General features: G+C 41.1%; 1 protein-coding gene across 1 annotated transcript in view; it reads left to right on the forward strand.

Moving 5' to 3' along the window:
* The window catches only part of LOC126161972 (cytoplasmic dynein 2 heavy chain 1), a 778966-nt gene that overhangs the window by 397134 nt on the left and 359547 nt on the right, over nt 1-22285 (forward strand). The window contains 2 exon segments of the mRNA XM_049918163.1: nt 591-838; nt 11459-11564. Of these exon segments, the coding sequence (XP_049774120.1) occupies nt 591-838; nt 11459-11564 (354 nt within the window).

The raw sequence follows: 22285 nt of genomic DNA on the forward strand, positions 1-22285 counted from the left end.
TTAATATATTGATAATATATTTTTGTAAAGTTTACCCATTAAACAGAATAGATTTGATTTCTGCAATGCATTCAACATGACACAAGTTGACAGTAGATCTAGCATTGTCTTGGCTTTCACCTCTGTCTTTGCTGCAGTTCATATCAAATAATTCTTGAAAGTGTCTTGTGTACTGGGTCATAAATTGACCTAGAGTGCCACTCTGAACAAATGTTCTAAGTGAAATAAAATAGCTGATTAACTAGTACACAGACAATGAATAGTAAATCATTACGGAATCTATGGTGGCTCAGTGTATAAACATCAAGTGATGGAAAAAGAAAAACATTATATCTACCTGATAAAAGAATAAAAGTAAGATGATATATATTCTGACTCTTCAGCAAGGCTTTTATGTTGTAAAGATTGTTGAAATTTAACTGTGTTAAAGTGTTTAAAAATTTATTTTTGAGTAATGTGTCATGACTGTGAGTTGTCTGATAAATTTTGTTATTGGCTGTAATTTCTTTTTCACCGTACACCCCCCACCCCCACCCCCCACTGCCATCCATGTTGAAAAATGACAAAGTTTTATTATCTCTCTGAAATAGGTTTTTAGCTGGTTAAAGGAATTTGCACCAGATGGCGTTAGTCCTCTAAGATGTTATTATGATGCTCACCGTGACTGTTTGGATGCCTATTCAGCTAAATGTGTTGCTTCCGACTCTGACAGTGAGACTGATTCACCATTGATTTTAACTCCTGATGTGAGAGCAACAATAGATGTTCTTGAACCGTGGTTGCAGATGGGAGATCAACATCCATTTTTGTTGATTGGTCCACAGGGTTCTGGAAAGAGGTAAGAATATTATTTTTTCTCACTCCCTGAGTTGTTTCTGTGTATCAACGTGCATCAACCATCTCTCACACTTCCATTTTCTTGAGATGCCTCTAAATTCTGTATGCTAGTACACAAAATGAAAACCAATGGCCCTGCTGTAGTGGTAACACAGTTCCTGTAAGATCACCGAAGTTAAGTGCTGTCAGGCTTGCCTAGCATTGGATGGCTGAGCATCTGGGTCTGCTGAGCCCTGTTGGCAAGCAAGGTGTATTCAGCCCTTGTGAGGCCAATTAAGGAGCTACTTGATTGATAAGTATCAGCTCTGGTCACAAAAGCTAACAATGGTCAGGAGAGCTGTGTGCTGACCACATGCCCCTCCATATCTGCATCTAGTGACGCCTATCAGCTTAGGATGACATAGGGGTCAGTCAGTACCATTGGGTCTTCCAAGGCTGGTTTGTACTCAAGTTTTTGGTTTCTTCAGTTCACAGAAGTATGAAGGGTACCTCACTCCAGAGCACAATATATGTCTATATTTGCTTAACAAATGTTATTACTGACATCTGAATCACATATATTGCACTTGCCTACAAGCAACACTGAATCAAATGAAATTCACATTAATATGATAAGTGGAGTTCTGGCAGAATGCGAGTAATCTAGGGATAAAGCAGACTACTCACTGAACAGAGGAAATGTTGAGCCATAAACAGATACCAAAAAACAACAAATTCCTTTAACAAGCTAGTGAACCCATACACACACACACACACACACACACACACACACACACACACACACACACAACACTTCTGTCTAGGTGCATTGTGCCGACTGACCACATAATACAGGGATTGCAGTTTGGCAGGGGGAGTGGGGTGATTTTTTTTTTTTTTTTTTTTTTTTCGCACAACTTCAATGGTCATTAGCTCCCAGACTAGACTACGTTAGGAATGCACCGCGAGGCACAAGTTTAAAACAGCAACTAAAAGGGAAAACATGATAAAAGACAGACTGACAGGCATAGGATTAAAAAAAAAAAAAACAGCATAATCAAATGTCCTTAGAGAGGTTGATCAAGTTGATAAAACGAAGAACGCGAGCAGCTGCTCGTGGGTCATCTGCTAAAATGGCATCTAGACTACATGGCAGGCCAAGATCAAGACGCAGTGTGTTAAAATCTGGACAGGACGTTAAAATGTGGCGGACCGTCAGCAATTGCCCACATGGGCAGAACGGTGCCGGCGCAGCCCTCAGCAGATGGCGATGGCTGAACCGGCAGTGTCCAATTCGTAACCAGGACAAAACGACCTCCTCCCACCGAGAAGGGCGGGAGGAGGACGTCCAAGCCGTGGGAAGAGGGAGATTGTGTTGAATGGGTGGGTAGAGGGAGAAACAGGTGGGAAGTATGAGGAGGAGTTGGGAAGGGTGGCTGGTGGCTCAGAGAGTGGGAGCCAATGTGTGGGATAGGAATGCTGGAGGGACAGGCAGCAGGAGTACAGAGCAGGAATGTGATACATGGGCACAGGAAATGTTGAGTTCGTGTGGGACACAGTGACAATGACAGTGACTGGGAGTGGATAACAGGACAGAGTAAGGTGAGACTGTTGGGTAGAGGGTGTTAGCGCAGTGGGTCGGTTGATATTGACACCAGGAGAATTACAGGAGTGAAGGATGTGTTGCACGGGTAACTTCCGTCTGTGTAGTTCAGAACAGCTGGAGCTGGGGAAAAGGATCCAGAAGACACGGATTGTGAAGTAACCATTGAATTCAGCAATGTGTTCCACCACTGGGTGGTCAACTCTGTTCTTGGTCACAATTTGGCATTGTCCATACATCCAGATGGACAGCTGGTTGATGGTCATGCCCACATAAAATGCCTTGTAGAAACTGTAGCAGAGCTGGTATGTGACATGTCTGCTTACATGGGTGGCTCTGCCTCTGTCAGGATAGGATAAGCCTTTGACAGGACTTAAGTATGAAGTATTTGGTGCGAGTGTTGGGCAGGTCTTGACTGGGTTTTCTGCAGCGGTTCGCTGGCATGTCAAGGGATTTGGAGTGGGCATGACATGGGGATGGACCAGGATTTAGTGTTGATTGAGTGGACAACAGGTTACCACTTGGAGGGGTGGGAAGGATCATGGGTAGGATGCCCCTCGTTTCTGGGCATGATGATAGATAGCCATAGTCCGAGGAGGACATGGTTCAGTGTCTGCAGTTCAGGGTGATACTGGGTGACGAGGGAGACCTTCCTTTCAAGCTGGTTCTTGGGAATGGTGGGAAGTTCAGCGGCATGTGAGCATATCGATGGGCAATATTAGGTTGGAGGGGGGGGGGGGGGGTAATTGCCTGTCTGTGAGTGATTTTTTGGTGTGGTAGGGGTGACAGCTGTCAGAACATGGTGATTATTGGGCCTGGTATGGACAGAGGTATGGATGGAGCCCTCAGATAGGAGGAGAGCAACATGCAGAAAGGTTTCACATGGGCCCAAGCATGACCAAGTGAAGTTATGCAGAAAAGTTCCACATGGGCCCGAGCATGACCAAGTGAAGTGGATGAAGGAGAATGTATTGGTGCTGTGGATGAATGAGGTTAGCAGTAACCCCCTTGTCAGCCAGTATGATCCTGGATTGGAGCAACTGAAGTGCTTTTGCTGCCAGAACTTTGCTACCTATCATCATGCTAGGGAATGAGAGACACCCTACCCTTCCCATGCCTTCTAAAGTGGTAATCCACTGGCCACCCAACATAAACAATGTTCTGGTCCATCCTTGTGCTAGTCTTACTGCCAGTCCCTTCAAACAAGGGGAAGACCCTTGTGCAAGATCTGCCCAATTCACTGAGCATATCATACTCCAGTGCTGTCACAGTCTTATCTCATAATAGGCAGGGCCACCCGTGAAAGCAGCCATGTCATATACAAGCTCTGTTGCCATTTTTACACTGCATTTTATGTGAGCATGGCCACAAACAAGCTGTCCAACAGAATAAATAGCCACTGCCAAACTGTGCCAAGAACAGATTTGACTACCCGGTGGCAGAGCATGCTCAAGTTCAATGGCTGCTTCACATCCCATGCCATCTGGACCCTTTCCCAGAGCACCAGCATTTCTGAAACATGCAAATAGGAGTTATCCTTGCAACATATCCTTTGCTCCTGTAATCCTCCTGTTCTCAGTACCCTTAATCCATTGGACCCACACCATCTACCCAACAATCTCCCCTTCCTCTGTCTTGTCACTCCTTCCCAGCCCATGCCGTCATCATTATGCACTGCACAAACTCACAAGCTGCTATGCCTGTGTGTTTCATTCCTTCCATGTAGACCTGTTGCCTGCCCCTCCCACATTCCTACTCTGCACACAGGCTGCCTACCTCCAAGCCACCAGCCACCTCATCTTAACTCTTCCTTTTCCCAAACTACAATCCCAGCATGTGTGTTCAGTCAGCCCAATGTACCTGCAGAGGTCTCTCCCCCCCCCCCCCCCCCCCCTCTCTCTCTCTCTCTCCCTCTCTCTCTGTTTGTGTGTTTTCTCCACTTTGTTAAAGGATTTGTCCAAAAGTAGTAAGTATTCATTTTTTTTCCTGTCAATGACTCAAAGCTTTTGTTATTTGGTGACTCTTCTCTTTTACTCCTAGATTATATACAAAACTCACAATAAATGAGGGTAGAACACACTCATGAAGTGAAATAAATGAAACAGTATGAAGCTAGTGAGTTGTAGAAGCAGATAAATGAAGCTAATGGTATAGTTAATCCATACATATTATAAAAATGTATGTATGTATTTCTCTATCTTCTTCTAAACCACTGGACCGATTTCAACTAAATGGGGTGTATTTCACTTGCTGTATGGAAAGAGCCTTTGTGGGGGCAAGAGCCACCTATCTATCAAAGGGGTGGGAGTGGGAGTGGGAGTGAAAAACTGTGTAGCCAAAGATGAGTGAATACTTATATTAATATAATAGAGGGAAACATTCCATGTGGGAAAAATATATCTAAAAACAAAGATGATGTAACTTACCAAACGAAAGCACTGGCATGTTGATAGACACACAAACAAACACAAACATACACACAAAATTCAAGCTTTCGCACCCAACGGTTGCTTCATCAGCAAAGAGGGAAGGAGAGGGAAAGACAAATTCCTTCTCCTTCCCTCTTTCCTGATGAAGGAACCATTAGTTGTGAAAGCTTGAATTTTGTGTGTATGTTTGTGTTTGTGTGTCTATCAACATGCCAGCACTTTCGTTTGGTAAGTTACATCATCTTTGTTTTTTGAATACTTATACTTATTCATCGACTATTGTGATGTGCGACAAACTTTACACATAATTTCAGACTTTTCCTTTTTTCTCACTGACAGACCTCACAAAATCACAAAAGGAAATAAGTTTATTGCTTGTTTCACTATCCATGCATTAAAACTGCCACATTGAGCATAATTTATTGCTTCTTTACCATTAACTGTATTTGTGACACATTTTGCAGACAGTATTCACATATGTGTACCTGAAAAATTGTATCATTGTGTGACACATAGTTCAGGAGATATGACATTATAAACACTGACATTTATGAAAAACTGCCGCATCATGTATGACTTTTAAATTTATTTCTTAAAAACAAATTTTACAGACAGTATCCAAATATGCCGCTGAAAATGCCTACAAAAATATATAATTATATGACACACAGTTCAGGAGATACGATATCAAATACTGAGATGCGTGAAAAAAATGTTGCATCATGCATGAAGTTTTAATTTATTACTTCTTTACTACTAACTCTGTTCAGAACACATTTTGCAGACTATACCCACATATGCTTCTGCATCCACCTAGTAACACTTAGGGTGTATCAGAAAGAATTGTTCAATAAGGCACATCTATAATTCTGACACTAATAAACATGTACAATGAATTTTGTTTTTTGATGAACGAGGAACTTGAAAAGTTTTTGTTCATGCCCTTTCATAGGTGTTCAATATGCCCCCGTTTGAGATGCAGTGCATATGTCAGTGTGGCATGCAAATTGTTCCCACAGTGCAGCGAGCATGTCTTGAGTAACAGCTTCCACAGCTGTTGTTATGCGATATCTCAGTTCATTTACTGGTGTTGGTAACAGAGGCACATAAACAGTGTATTTTATAAACGCCTGCAAGAAATAATCACATGCTGTTAGCTCCGGTGACCTTGGAGGCCAGTAATGTAAGGCTGAATCATTTGATCCAGTGCAACCAATCCATAGTTCAGTAATTCTTTGATTTCAAAATTCCCATACTTCCAGATGCCAGTCTGGCAATGCCTCATCCTGTTGGTAAATAAAGTAGTTCAAATCAGTTTCCAACTGTGGGAAAAAAAAGTTCTCAAGCATATCGAGATGTGTACTTCCTGTAACAGTGTAACGGCAAAGAAAAATGGACCATACACCTTTTCCTGTGAAACTGCACAAAACACATCAAATTTTGGAGAGTCCCTCTCATATTGTACAACTTCATGTGGTTGTTTCCTATCTCATATTCTCACATTATGACGCTTCACCTTTCCATTTAAATGGAATATTGCCTTGTCAAGAAAGTACTAAGGTCAGAAGAAAACTGTCATCCTCTGTCTTGCCAAAAATGAAATTACAGAACTGTACACGTTGTTGTTTGTCATCTTCACAAAGAGCTTGCGGTAGATGAATTTTGTATGGTTTCATGTGTAAACGTCGACGCAACACATGCCTAATGGACATCAGGGGCATGTTGAGCTGTCAACTGTACAGCGAACGGATTTCTGCAGACTCCTTGTGAAATTATGGCAGATGTATTAGATATCTCTGTCAGACACTCAGGGATGGCCCGGCAATTTGCCTTTACACAAACAACCTGTTCCTCATAATTGTTCATGCCATCATTTAATGCTCTGTGCTGTAGGAGGATCCATACCATTCCTAGTATGAAAGTCATGGTGAATAGTTATTACTGCCCTGCACTCCACAAAACGTAGAACAGAAAATGCTTTCTGTTTTCCCAACATCATTTTTACAAGAACTGAAGTGGGTGTGCAGTGCTGCTACCTAGCAGAAACTACATAAAACTTGAGAGTTTGCTCTTCCCAACAATATGTTGTTCATGCACATATCTCAAATAACATAATAGTTATGATTTTCTTAAATCAGCTGATTCTTTTTGATATGCCCTGCATAACATTGTACTACATATAATTCAGGAGATATGATGTCATAAACACTGAAATGCATTAAAAACTGCCACATAATGCATGAAATTTTAATTTATTACTTCTTTGCTACTAACTATTCATAACAAATTTGCAGACCATACCCCCATATACCCGGGATATACCTGCAAAATTATATAATTGTACAACATAGAGCTTAGGAGAGTAGATATCATAAACATAGAGCAACATGAAAATGAAACTGCATGGCAAAATTTGCTAGAGATAATGCATGATATGTGTATAAATATGTGTGAAATATGTTAAATATATATGAAATATATTTGACATGTGTGTATTCATACAAAGCCATGGCTAAAAGCGCATCCTAAACCCTGGGAATGATTTCAACAAAATTTGGTACACACATTAGCTTCTATCTTGAAAGAAATACTATGCAGGTAAGAATCACCAGCATCATGTTGGGGTGGGGAAGATAATGTGGACAGAGGAAGGGGGCAGAGGATATTGACAGAGAAGGGGAAGGAGGAAATGCAGACAGATAGAAGGGGGAGGAGATAGAAAGAGGTAGGGGGAGGGGAACTGGACAGTGAGAGGGGAGAGGAGGTGATGGACAGGGAAAGGAAAAAGGAGAAGATGGAAAGAGACAGCAGGACAGAGAGAGGAGGGAGGAGGAGGTGGATAGAGAAAGGAAAGGGGAGAAGGTGGACAGATGATAGAGGGGTGGGGAGGAGATGCACAGGGGAAGAAGGAAATGAAAAATGAGAGTCAGGGGAAGAGGAGATGGACAGGGGGAGAGGGGGAGGAGATGGAAGAGGAGGAAATAGAGAGAGGGAGGGAGGAGGAGCTGGGCAAAGAGAGGATGGAGCTAAAATTGGAGGGGGAGAGGAGAGATGGGCGGAGGGGGAAGGAGCAGGTGGACAAGGGGGGAGGAGCAGATGAACAGGGAGAGAGGAAGAGCAGATGGACAGAGAGTGAGGGATGGAGGTGATGGGCAGAGGGGGAGGGTGCAGGAAATGGACAAAGGGAGCTGAAGGAGGAGATTGGCAGAGCAGGAGGGAGGAAATGGACTAATGGAAGATTGGAGTATCCAGATTGGAGGAACGACAATATTATGAAAAGTGTAGTTGCTACTCACCATATAGCAGAGTTGCTGAGTTACAGATGGGTACAACAAAAAGCCTTGTCAAACAGTGGTTTCTGCCAAACAGGTCTTCATCAGAATTAGACAACATACTCACTCACACAACTGAAGTTCACATACACATGACTATAGTCTCTGGCTGCCAAGGCCAGACTGTGAGCAGCAGCATATGATGCGAGAAGCAAACTGTGTGGTGGGGTTAAGGAGGAGGCAGGGGCAGGGAGAAGGAGGGGTAGCAGGGTAGAGGTGGGAAACAGTAAACTGCTGCTTGTGGGAGTGTACACATGGGTGGGGAGAGGGTAGGGCAGCTACGTGTAATCTTGACGTTAGACGGATGGCAGGAGGGGGAGGGGGGTGCGGAAAAGAAGAGAAGTTAAAAGGCTGTTGGTGCACTGGTTAAATAGTGGGCTGTGTAGTGCTGGCATGTGAACACCTGTGTAATTCTTGCTTTGGTGGGAAGGTTCCAGATGGTGCAGGCTGTGAAACATTCATTGAAATGAAGAATGTAATGCTGGGAAGTGTGCTCAGCAAGTGAGTGCTCCAGCTGTTTCTTGGACTCTGTTTGTCAGTAGCCATTAATGTGGAGAGGCGGATTGTTGGTTGTTAGGCCCATGTAGAATACAGCTCAGTGGTTGGATAGATGGACCACCCAGTTGCTGAGAACACTGACTAACATGACACTCTTCATTTCAATAACTGCTTCACAACCTGTGCCCTCTGGATTTGTCCCACCAGCACCAGTTTTTCTGAACTGTATAGGTGGAAACTCTCCCTACAATATATCCTACATTCCTGTAACCCTCTTGGCCTAGAACTTCATTTGTAATTGTCCTTTACCCACCTATCCCCTTCCCTGTTCCTATTCCAGCACTACATAGCCCACTATTCCACCAATGCACCCACAGTCTTCCTACTTCTCATCTTTTATGTTGCACTCTCCCCCCTCCCTCTGTCCAACCTCCTGAGTGCAGTTAGCTGCCCTACCCTCTCCCCACTTCATACTTGTATGCTCCCACAAGCTACACTTTACTGTCCCCCACCCCTACCCTGCTATCTGTCCCCCTCCCTGCCCCAGCCTCCTCCTTAACCCCACAACCCAGTTTGCTTCTGCCATTGTATGCTGCTGCTCGCAATCTGGTCTTGGCAGCCAGAGACTGTGATCATGTGTGTGAGAGGTCGCATTTGCATGAGTGTGAGTGTGAGTATGTATGTTGTCTAATTCTGAAGGACTGTTTGGCAGAAAGCTTTGTTTGACGGTCGTTTTGTTGTGCCAATCTGTGACTCAGCATCTATGCTATAAGGTGAGTAGCACCTATCCTTTTCATAATATTGTCAGAAAATTGGAATAAATACACACCCAATTAATTAATAATGAAGGAATATTTTACTTACTTCTGAGAATCAAAATTACACCTGGCATAAGTTGGTTGTCTCTACTGTACAATACACAAACCTCATGAAGGGTTGGACTTCAGTTTTCACCATAATACTGTGTAATATGGTTGTTGCTCCATCATGCCAAGATCGTTTGAAACTGGTTTTGAAGAGCATTCTGAACAGGTCTACAAATTACTTAGAGAACTAGAGTGCTAGATGTGCAGTTAACTGAACAAAAATTTTGCACATCGTAACATGATCAGTCGACGCGTAAGATTCTTCACGTGTGGCTTTCGTACAATGAGTTGCTGTTTGGGATTTCCATTGACATGTGGATGATGTGTGAGTCAATTCTATATTGGATTTTTCCTGTAGACATCCTGTACGATATTATGTAGATGTTCTATCACTTTTTTGCACTATGATATTTTAATATATGGTTACAAATAATGTTGATGGTTTAAAACTTATTTCTGTTCTGTGGACAAGTATGTGTGAAACAAAGACAGCTAATAACAGAAGTTCAAAAGACAAGCTTTTCTAACAGATCATTAGCTTGTTGAGGTGATTTGATAATTAGAACAGATGGAAAGGTTTGATACTGTATCAGATATTTACTGTATCAGGTATTTACAATTAATCTTATATTGATGATGAGCATGTCGGGTCTCCAGCGGGAACATAATGTCATCTCGACACAATATTTCAGCAGGCCACCTGGCTGCCATCTTCAGGTGTCAGTCATTGGAGTTTACAAGCAGAGTCTTATTTAATTTTGTAATGGTGTCACACGTTACAAGTATGAAGCAGACAACATGAAAATATTAGTGAAATTGCTCTATGAAAATCAGATACTGAAATTTTCTAAGCAGTTGTTTGAGCATTTGATGTTAATGGAGTCACATCTGCTTCGTTCCATGCCAACCACCTACCATCATGATATAAATGGTCTGAAGATGGTGACATTCTGACTGAAGATGGCAACCACTGTAATAAATTTTTACTGTGATCAAGACTGTTTTTAATCCATTTTTAAAGTATTTTAGCCAGACTGCTGTTTTTCACCATGAGTAATGGTATCAAAAACTCTTTGTCATCTAACCGTCTTCATAATATATAAATGTTCTCTCAAACCTTTTTGAGGCAAAATTAATTTATTATGAAGTTACTTAGCTGACAATCACTAAATAAAAACAGTAAACCAGTTAGAAGTAGCTTTATGTACATAGTAGGGTTTTTCTTCATACGCTCTTTGCACTGAATCAAAAACTAGTGTTTCAGAAAACGTTTTTTTGTAGTCTCTGATCTGAGATGACTGCTTTACCAAAGCGTTTTAGTAACATATTATTGAGCTGACCAGTAAGGGGCAAAAATCACCATATAGATTTATGTGAACAATTAATTTCGCTCTGCTGTCTGATAATTTAGAAGTTAGAACAGAATTTCTCTAAAGATTGTCATAAATTATATAATGTGACTACTGTCAACAGAATGTAATCTACCTTGAATCATCTTGCAAATTTGTTTTAGCTTCTAAGCTATAACACTTGACCATAACAAACACTGTACCACATCCATAGAATTATTATGTCTTAATAATCATTATCTTCAATGTAGTTTTCTTCATAATAAGTGGCCCAGAAGATTGCATATACCTAAAGAGATTTTTTACCATTTGTGCCATTATATATGTGTGGAAACCATTGAAGCTTAGAGAAAGTGACTGACAAAAGCTAGTATTTATTTTTTTGTACTTAAAAAGTTTGCAGATATCCTGCATTACATTTTGTAAATTGTGCAGATGCTGATGTGAAAGGAAATCTTAATTAAGCTTTGTTTATTAATTGTAATTATATCAGTTTAGAGATAAAAGTTAATTTGACATAATGTATTCTGCACATGTTTGTTTGAATAAAAAACATTTTTTTCAGCACTATATTACAACATTGCTTTCAAAAACTAAGAGCTACTGATGTGGCTACCATTCACTGCAGTGCTCATATTACTCCTGCACATGTTTTGCAGAAACTTTCACAGGTATGAATGCTGATTTATTATGTAAGCAGTATCATGTAGAGAAACAAAAGTGGAAGTAGTTGTTTGTAAATTTGGAATTTCACATGTCTTTTTGTGCTTGATTTTTCTGTTTTTCTCCAAGTTAATCAAATAGTCTTTATTACACTACCTCCTGACTTACAAATTTCTGAATGAGTTTTAGTCCAAACAGTATTATTTTTGTAAACACTGCAAGTGGGTATTAACAGAAATGCACGTTTCAATTGCTCCTGAATGGTAGTTACAAGTATGGTAATTGAAAGTCTGTGGTGGAATATAAATAACTAAAGGAGTAAAAGAAACATATCACCACATAGTAGAGGTGCTGAGTGATCAATTGGCTCATTAATAAGCCTGAAAACTTTGCTAATCGTTTGGATTATTGTGATGGTACAAAATCAGGAGTAATAACTACATCAGAGGGACTGGTGCAAGTACCATGAAAACAGTGTATGATTGAGAATGATTTGATGTGATATATTAATGTTTATATATTGATGAAGAATGAGATTGTAAAAAATATATGTTGTTAACTTTGTTAAAAGATGGTACTTGTTATGGTATTGTATGTGTTTCATGGGCTCTTAGGCCTTTGAGATACAACTGCTTGCTGTAGATCCACATTCAGCAGGCTGTTAAAGAACTATCTGAAAGTGTTGCTTTGTCATGGTCCATTTCATTTACAAGAATTTGAAATTGTGAAAAATGAGTAATGCAAATTTGAGCACACTTGAGATAGTTTCTGAGCAACTTCATGTGAACAATGTTTTTAATAAAGGAATGGTTCACCTTTATGGTGTGTTATTTCTCAAAATTAGAGAAATAAGTGTATACTGCTGGAATACAGTACATTCCGAACAGCAAAAGGATTCTGTATGTACTCAATCTGCCAAAATATAGAGTTCAGTCTTTGGTAGACATTAAGTATAGAGGTCAGGTTCAGTTGCAATATTAATATTGGCAAGTAAATTAAATTGAAAGCCAATATTCACTAAAAGACAGAAGACAATTACTCACATAATATCCCTCTTCAGAATTAATTATCAAGTTGGTTCATAATACACTCCTGGAAATGGAAAAAAGAACACATTGACACCGGTGTGTCAGACCCACCATACTTGTTCCGGACACTGCGAGAGGGCTGTACAAGCAATGATCACACGCACGGCACAGCGGACACACCAGGAACCGCGGTGTTGGCCGTCGAATGGCGCTAGCTGCGCAGCATTTGTGCACCGCCGCCGTCAGTGTCAGCCAGTTTGCCGTGGCATACGGAGCTCCATCGCAGTCTTTAACACTGGTAGCATGCCGCGACAGCGTGGACGTGAACCGTATGTGCAGTTGACGGACTTTGGGCGAGGGCGTATAGTGGGCATGCGGGAGGCCGGGTGGACGTACCGCCGAATTGCTCAACACGTGGGGCGTGAGGTCTCCACAGTACATCGATGTTGTCGCCAGTGGTCGGCGGAAGGTGCATGTGCCCGTCGACCTGGGACCGGACTGCAGCGACGCACGGATGCACGCCAAGACCGTAGGATCCTATGCAGTGCCGTAGGGGACCGCACCACCACTTCCCAGCAAATTAGGGACACTGTTGCTCCTGGGGTATCGGCGAGGACCATTCGCAACCGTCTCCATGAAGCTGGGCTACGGTCCCGCACACCGTTAGGCCGTCTTCCGCTCACGCCCCAACATCGTGCAGCCCGCCTCCAGTGGTGTTGCGACAGGCGTGAATGGAGGGACGAATGGAGACATGTCGTCTTCAGCGATGAGAGTCGCTTCTGCCTTGGTGCCAATGATGGTCGTATGCGTGTTTGGCGCCGTGCAGGTGAGCGCCACAATCAGGGCTGCATACGACCGAGGCACACAGGGCCAACACCCGGCATCATGGTGTGGGGAGCGATCTCCTACACTGGCCGTACACCACTGGTGATCATCGAGGGGACACTGAATAGTGCACGGTACATCCAAACCGTCATCGAACCCATCGATCTACCATTCCTAGACCGGCAAGGGAACTTGCTGTTCCAACAGGACAATGCACGTCCGCATGTATCCCGTACCACCCAACGTGCTCTAGAAGGTGTAAGTCAACTACCCTGGCCAGCAAGATATCTGGATCTGTCCCCCATTGAGCATGTTTGGGACTGGATGAAGCGTCGTCTCACGCGGTCTGCACGTCCAGCACGAACGCTGGTCCAACTGAGGCGCCAGGTGGAAATGGCATGGCAAGCTGTTCCACAGGACTACATCCAGCATCTCTACGATCGTCTCCATGGGAGAATAGCAGCCTGCATTGCTGCGAAAGGTGGATATACACTGTACTAGTGCCAACATTGTGCATGCTCTGTTGCCTGTGTCTATGTGCCTGTGGTTCTGTCAGTGTGATCATGTGATGTATCTGACCCCAGGAATGTGTCAATAAAGTTTCCCCTTCCTGGGACAATGAATTCACGGTGTTCTTATTTCAATTTCCAGGAGTGTAGTTGGCCAAGAGAATGTAGCCAGTCAAACGTATGTACTAGTTAGCTTTCAATAAGGACATCATCCAGAAAAAGGGATACGTCACTGAAAATCCTAGTGCAGGGTATAGGCCAGGTAAATGAACAGGTAAGGAAGTAACACTTAGCTAAGGTTCAAGTTTCGAAATACACATACTGAAGTTCTGTTAGGTGGATGACAATTTAAAATGAAGGGCTAACCTCAGAGCAAATAAATAGGAAAGAAATGCCTAAGGAGTGAATTAATTCCCAAGGAAAGAAACAGGAATGTAATAACAAGGGGAAAATTCAAAGAGGAGAAAAATAATAAAAAGATTGCATTAATTTGTTGTAATTTTAATGACCAGCATTTTTGCACTCATGCATACAAATGTGAGAGCATGCACACACACACACACACACACACACACACACACAGACACACACACGCACACACGCACACACACACACACACACACACACACTGAATAATATATTAGATAAGGCAAACTTTGTTTTAAAGGGAGAGATTCAGTGAAAATTCAAAGCGTAATTATGACGCAATGGGAATGTAGGCTATGGGACCAAAACAAAGAACAAAGTTAAAGGAATTGAAACCCATTATTCAAAACTGTCAGTCTCATGATCATTTTAAAGCTTTTTTAGAGCATTCTTCATAATATTGCGAATCATCTAATTCATTTGTGTACTATAGAGTTATTTCTGATGATACCGTTTGCTTTCAAATGGCATGATGCTTGATATCAGTGAGCCAGGTATGAGCATTGTACTTGCTATGTGTAAATAAGTAAGTTTTTCTTTCATGCTCTGCAGTCACTGTACTTAATGCAAATTGGTAACTGTGGTGGCATTACTTTAATGTTTTTGTAATGTTTCTGGTAAACTGATATCATCAGTTTTGGTGTGTGGTTTAGCTTTATCTCAAGTCTTTAAACTACTGAAAATCACGTCATACATATGACAATGAAATGTTTTTGTGTCATGTTTTCATCATGATTTCTACTCAGTTTTGTGGGCAGTGGACATACACTACTGCTTATATGTTTAACATAATTTTTTATATGGCTTGTTCAGAGGACATGAATGTGTGCCTTAGAATGAGAAAGTATTGGCATAAAGTGTCAAAGCTCAGTATCTTGGCATAGTGTAACTTAAAATTTTGCTATCCATAGTTGTCACTAATCTCTTGTTATTTATAGTGGTGCCACTCGACATTACAATGGAAACTGAGCAGCTGGCACAATATTGCTGTTAGTCACTGTGTCAAAGCTCGTGGTTTAGTGGCTAGCATTGCTGCCTCTGGATCATTGGGTCCTGGGTTTGATTCCCGGCCAGGTTGGGGATTTTCTCCACCCAGCAACTGGGTGTTTCTGTTGTCCTCATCATCTCATCATCATTTGGGACATGGCAAGACTGGAAATGGGAAAATTGGAAACTGTACAGGCACTGATGACCATGATGTTGAGCACTCCACAAACCAACATCATCATTGTCGTCAATCACTATGGTGCCACTACCCAGATGACACTTGTCATGAGGAGCACCCTCTGACAAGACCACACAATATTCTTGTGTGGAACTGGCTCAGGGATAGTCTGAGTCAGTTCTGATGTAATCAGTGAAGTGTGCCTATCGTCTCTTCCCACTGCCCCCCCCCCCCCCCCACCTCCCCTCTTTTTTCAAAAAACTCTGATACTGAGTAAACTGGACTTCTGGTGGAATGCTTACTTAAAATAGTGTGCTCTGTTCTGGAAGTATTCCATAACAGATTTCACTTTGTTCAGAAGACTGGAGTGAATGCACAATTGTTTTGTGTGTAGCTCATCTTTACAAAAGTTGAAATAACTCAGGACATGTGATGCTTGCAAATAAGACTTTTAACATTTTGTTTGTACTTATGCAAGAGTTTGGGGTTTTCAACCAAGGAGGAACTACAACAACTTTGTAGTGTTACCATGAGCTAACAGCAGCAATATTACAGCAGTGCAAGCACTAGTGAGTGTTAACAGGTACATATTCTGTACCACCTGAACTTATGCCTTTTTCACCATTTAACAAACCAAGTGAGAGTCGGGCACTTTCTTCTGTTGAGTGTAGTTATATTTGAAGGCTCGCAGATTTTTGACACAGAGACAAAAGGCTGTGTTATTCTCAGGAAATCCTGAACAGTATCATCTAATACAGATAAACTAGAGCTACTAAAAAATCTGTTGGAAGTTGAGTGGCTGATAATATTTTCTTCATTGCACGAACATTTATCAGTGGTGCAGCCAGGATAGAATTTTGTCAATGGAAAATGAGCTTCAGTTAGTCTCATGTAGAGTCGGCACTGTCCTAGTGGTATTAAGTAGAAATTGGAATGTTAAATGATGGGCAGAGCTACTATCTAATCAGGATTGTTATAGTGCATCTTTCCCATGGCTCAAAAGTGAGGAACCATTACTTGGAGAAATCAGATCCTTCTTTACTGGAAGTAATGTAAGTACCTCAAGCCTGCCCACACAGCCCAATGTTTGTTGTAGCAGTCAGCTCTTCAGCGGTGGTAGTGTGGGATATAACCTGTTCTCTGGCCCAGATGATCCCATAAACACCCACACAAGGGTACACAGGCCATGGCAGTGGCAATGCTGTGACCCAACTGTAAACATTGATTCCTTTGCTACTCACACAGAACATGCTCCCATCGATATGCTACATCCCACAGGTACAGCAAAAAGGGACATTTGCCAAAGGTGTGTTGCAACAGTTGTGATGGAAATATGCTGCAACCTGTGGAGTTTAGGATAAATCTGTGGATAAATATAGAGAAGTGCAGACTTCCCCCTAGTGCGCACATAGGCAAATACTCACCCTTGACCCTGGTGCTTATGCGTCCTTCCTAAACCAACCAACTTACTTAAGTTAGGGTCACCACTCTTGCAAGCACTTGAGACAAACCTTTGGGCCTATAGGCACCATTGTGTGCTCTTGGTAGGGTTACTTCCAGTTTTACTGACTTATATCCAATCCACATGTTTGGTACATTTTCTTGTGGTAGCTGCCCCCAAAGTGGGTAATGTTTCTGTGATAGACTCTTTCCACATTTCTGGATTTACTGTTCATCAAACAGCACACACAGTGCAGTCCAAGGATCTTTCACTGCATTGAAGATTCTCTACATCTACATCTACAGCTGTTCTCTGAAAACCATCATGAGGTGCATGGCAAAGGGTATGTCCCATTGAGTTATAAAGGTTTCCTGTTCCGTTCATTTACAGAGCACAGGAAGAAAGATTGTTTGAATGCCTTTGTGCGTGCTGTAATTATTCTAATCTTATCCTCACAAACCAATTTCATATCCCTACAATGTGTTACACCCATGTATTTATGTGAGTTGGCTAATTTCAATAGTGATTCATTGATTTTAGAGTCATAGGATAGTATGTTTTTTTTGTTTTGTAAAGTACACAATTTTACATTTCTGAACATTTAAAGCAAGTTGCCAATCTTTTCACCACTTTGAAATCTTCTCAAGATCTGATTGAATATTTATGCAGCTTCTTTCAGATAGTAATCCATTATAGATAACTGCATCATTGGCAAAAATTCCGAGGTTACTATTAATATTGTCTGCAAGATCATTAAAACACCATGTGAACGGAAAGGGTCCCAACACACTTACCTGAAGTGACTTCTACATCTGACGATGACTCTCCATCCAAGATAACGTGCTGCATCCTACCTACCAAAAAGTCCGCAGTCCAGTCACAAATTTCGTTTTATGCCCCATATGATCAATGTTTTGACAATAACCATAGGTTTCATACTGAGTCAAATGATTTTCAGAAATCAAGAAACACTACATGCACCTGAATGCCTTGACCAAAGCTTTAAGCATGTCATGCAAGAAAAGTGTGAGTTGGGTTTCAGAATCCATTCTGGTTGGCATTCAGGAGGTTATTCTGTTCAACGTACTTCATTATGTTTGAACTCAGAATATGTTCTCAGATTATACAACAAATTGATGTCAAGGATATTGGATGGTAGTTTTGTAGATCACTTCCACTACCCCTCTTGTAGACAGGCATGACCTGTGCTTTTTTCCGAGAACTGGGCACAGTTTTTGTTTGAGGGATCTACAATAGCATGTAATTAGGAGAGGGGCTAACTCAGCCACAAATTCAGTATAGAATCTGACAGGGATTCCATCGGCGCAGGAGATTTGTTCAGTTATAATGATTTCAGCTATTTCAATACCACTGACACTAATACTTATTTCATTCATCATATCAGTGGGACAAGGATTAAATTGGAGAAATACTTTTGAGTTTTCCTTTGAAAACAGAGTTAAGCATTTGAGCTTTTGTTTTACTACCCTCAGTTTCAGCTTCTGTTTCATTTGCTAGGGACTGGATGCTACTAACTTCCTTTACATATGACCTTCTTTGGGTTTTGTGAAACATTATTTGACAATATTCTGCTCTGGTAGTCACCGAAGGCTTCAAGCAGTGCTATTTCATTCAGTTTCCATCTGTAGCCCTACACTTTGTTTTACACTTACTATACATTGATCTCTATTTCTTTTACAGTTTGTTTACAGTGACTGTATGCCGTGGAAGTTTCCTCCCACTATGAACTGTTCTACTGGGTACATATCTATCCAGTACATAATCATCTGTTGTTTTAAACTTGAGCCATAGTTCCTCTACCTGTTTCTGCCCTGTACTGAAAGTTTCAACTCCCTGATTGTGATATGACACTATTGACATTTTATCTAGTTACTGAATGTATATATCTTTCTGCTTTCTTTAGTTGTCTTGTCATGATAACTGACACTAGTTCCGATGAAGACATCCTCAAAGATGTCAGGTCTGTTTGTTGCTACTAGATCCAATATATTTCCATTTTGAATGGGATTCCTAACTATCTGTTCTAGGTAGTTTTCAGAGGAGGCATTTATTTATCACAGGATGAGTTTTCACTCCTACCAGTAACAAAACCGTAATTTTCTCTGTTATAGATATGCTCAAATTTTCTCATTTGAATTAGGGAAGACAACTGATTTCAAAGCTCAGGTTAGTCTTAAGGCAACAGCTGCCTGGAACTTCTTCAAAGCTTGCCTGGTGCCCCTGCTTCCAAAGGATGCCTTAAAAACAGAACTGGACAGACCCAGTCTTGAAGATGTGTTAATGCCTATTCTCTGCAGTTGATGGATCATGCCACTTTTAAACAGTATACAAACTCAGTGGCACCTTGATACTTTGTGATGATTTGAAAGTAATAATAAATGCACAAGCTGAATTTGAAATTTATCTCCTACTGGCCTCAGATGAACTCTGTGCAAAATTAGATCACAGCATCTTATTCAGTAAAACTGACCTCACAGAGGCATATTTTCAAATTCTCATGGATGCAGCATAGCAATCTTACCTTGTGTTCAATACATCATACACCCTCTGCCATTATTACTAGTTGTTTTTAGGAATCTCATCACCACCTGTCATATTCGAACATTTTATGGATAAGTTACTACAAGGTGTTTGAAATTGTCACATATGCCTTGGTGATGTCTTGGTTACAGATACAGTCCTGAGGACTATCTCCACAACCTTGAGTCTTTGTTGCAGAGGCTGGCAGCAGAAGGACTAAAATAGAATTTCCATAAGTAATTGTTAATGCAACCATCATTGAAATATTTGTGATTCAACGTCTTGGATAATATAATGGTATTGGGGGGGGGGGGGGGGGGGGGGGGGGGCAAAGATTCTGTTGTGGTCACAACCCAAAAGAAAATGATTTCTGACACTGTGCCTAACATCTTCTCTGGTTTTCTTGCAACTTACAGAGCCATCTCGATTGAAGGCTATAGCCTGGTGGAGAGTGTTCGTACCTCCCTCACCACACGCACTGACACATATCATGCCTATCACCGGTACATGTGGGTGCTGAGTCTTCACCTTTCAGGTGGACCACTGAGCCTGGATCCCCAGAACAATCTCATCCATCATGGTTCCATGATGTATACTGTAACTTCCACCCACAGACTTTTTCTGAGCAGTTTTTCCCCAGCCATCCTAGTCAGCAAGTGCAAGTGCCTGTTTCTCTGCCACCGGTGGACCTTCCAGTCATGGGGCGACTCATGCAACTTCCATTGAGCCTTGTCCTGCTCCTACCTTTTGCAGTGATGCCCATGGACATACATCTGCTGCTGGTTTCAGTGGTGGCTCCTTTGAACATGCACCACTGATGTTTATTTGTTCTGCCAGTCGATACTGGGGAGGGGTGTTGTAAAGATGCCACATTGGAAACTGAGTAGCTGGCATGACAGTAATATTGTTGGTGTGATGCCACTAGCCATATAGCACTTGCGATCAGGAGCACCCTGTGATAAGACAACCCAGACCCTTTCATATAAGCTGACCCAGGGCCAGCCTGAGTCAGTTGTAATGCAATCAATGAAGTACACACATATCAGCACATTTGTTTGGTTTATTATGTTCATATGTCTCACTCTGATTGGTTATCGATGAATATCTGATACTTTGTCATGTGATCTTTGGTTGGAATGCTTACCTAAAATAGTTTGCACTGCCCTGGAAGTGTTCTGTAACAGTACTTGTCAAGCAATTCGGGGCAATACCCTGTCTATTTTGTGTGTAACTCATCCTTAAAATAGTAATGTATTATTTGGTCACTTTTTAGTTTATAGTGAATTCCTAGAATGAATTGCTGTGTGTGTGCTTAGTTTTGGAATAGGAAATTGGATAATGAAATCAAAAGTAGACGACCTATATATCTCTATATTCATTGGACAGTTTCTCAAATACATTAATAATTATGCACAATTGTTTGATTACTTTGACAGTACTCTTTTTCTCTCAGAACTTTCTTTCAGTTCATGTGCAAGTTTTGTGTAAATTATTTTTTTAATCATTGTAAACAGCTCTTATAATGTGCCCATGCCTGAGACGCAAATTTTTTTCACTGTATTTTCCACTTTAGAGGTTCTGATGTTTTTGTATTTTATTAAAATATTGAAGAATAGAATTACCTCTATCAACTGTGAAAGCATTATTTCTCCTATGGTGAGGACTCTTGTTATTACCAAGTGGTTAATTAGTTAGTGCCTTGTGGTGTCTTCTTTACTAATATGTCCAATGTTGTTTTATTTGTTTGCAGTCATTGTATAATGAGAAATATTTATCCTAGACCTTCGGATTTTTTACACTTTCATTACTTTGTACTGCATGGTGCAATTTCTCCTGCTGGCCATTCCTTTTGTTTGTATATATGCTATTCAGTACCATTCTACATCTACATCTACATGGATATTCTGCAAATCACATTTTAAGTGTATGGTAGAGGGTTCAGCGAACCACCTTAACAATTCTCTGTTATTCCAATCTTGCATAGAGCATGGACAGAACGAACACCTATATCGTTCCGTACGAGCTCTGATTTCCTGTATTTTATCATGGTGATAATTTCTCCCTATGTAGGTCAGCTCAACAAAATATTTTCGCATTCAGAGGAGAAAGTTGTTGCGAAATTGAAGTAGATAGTTCATCTGAGTTAGTATAGGCAGAGTTCATTGTAGGCAACTGTAATAAAATAATAATTGGATCGTTTTACCGACCTCCCAATTCAGATGATACAGTTGCTGAAAGATTAAAAAAAAACTTGAGTTTGATTTTCGGGCAGTTAGTTTATGAGCCCACACGAATAGTAAATGATTGTGAAAACACATTTGACCTCTTAGCAACAAATAATCCTGAGCTAATAATGAGCATCAAAACGGATACAGTGATTAGTGAACACAGGATTGTCATAGCGAGACTGAATATTGTAACCCCTAAATCCTCCAAAAATAAATGAAAAATAAACCTATTCAAAAAAGCAGATAAAATTCGACTTGACGCCTTCCTGAGACACAATATCCATTCCTTCCAAATTAATAATATAAGTGTAGACCAGGTGTGGCTTGAGTTCATAGAAATAGTATTGGCAGCAATTGAGAGATTTATACCAAATACATTAACAAATGATGGAGCTGATCCTCTTTGGTACACAAAATGGTTCAGAACACTGTTCCAGAAACAACAAAAGAAACATGCCAACTTTAAACAGATGCAAAATCCCCAAGATTGATGATCTTTTACAGAAGCTTGAAATTTAGTGCGGACTTAATTGCAAGATGCTTATAACAGTTTTCAGGATGAGACT

The sequence above is a fragment of the Schistocerca cancellata genome, chromosome 2 (genome assembly GCF_023864275.1).
Source record: "Schistocerca cancellata isolate TAMUIC-IGC-003103 chromosome 2, iqSchCanc2.1, whole genome shotgun sequence".
Taxonomy (NCBI): domain Eukaryota; kingdom Metazoa; phylum Arthropoda; class Insecta; order Orthoptera; family Acrididae; genus Schistocerca; species Schistocerca cancellata.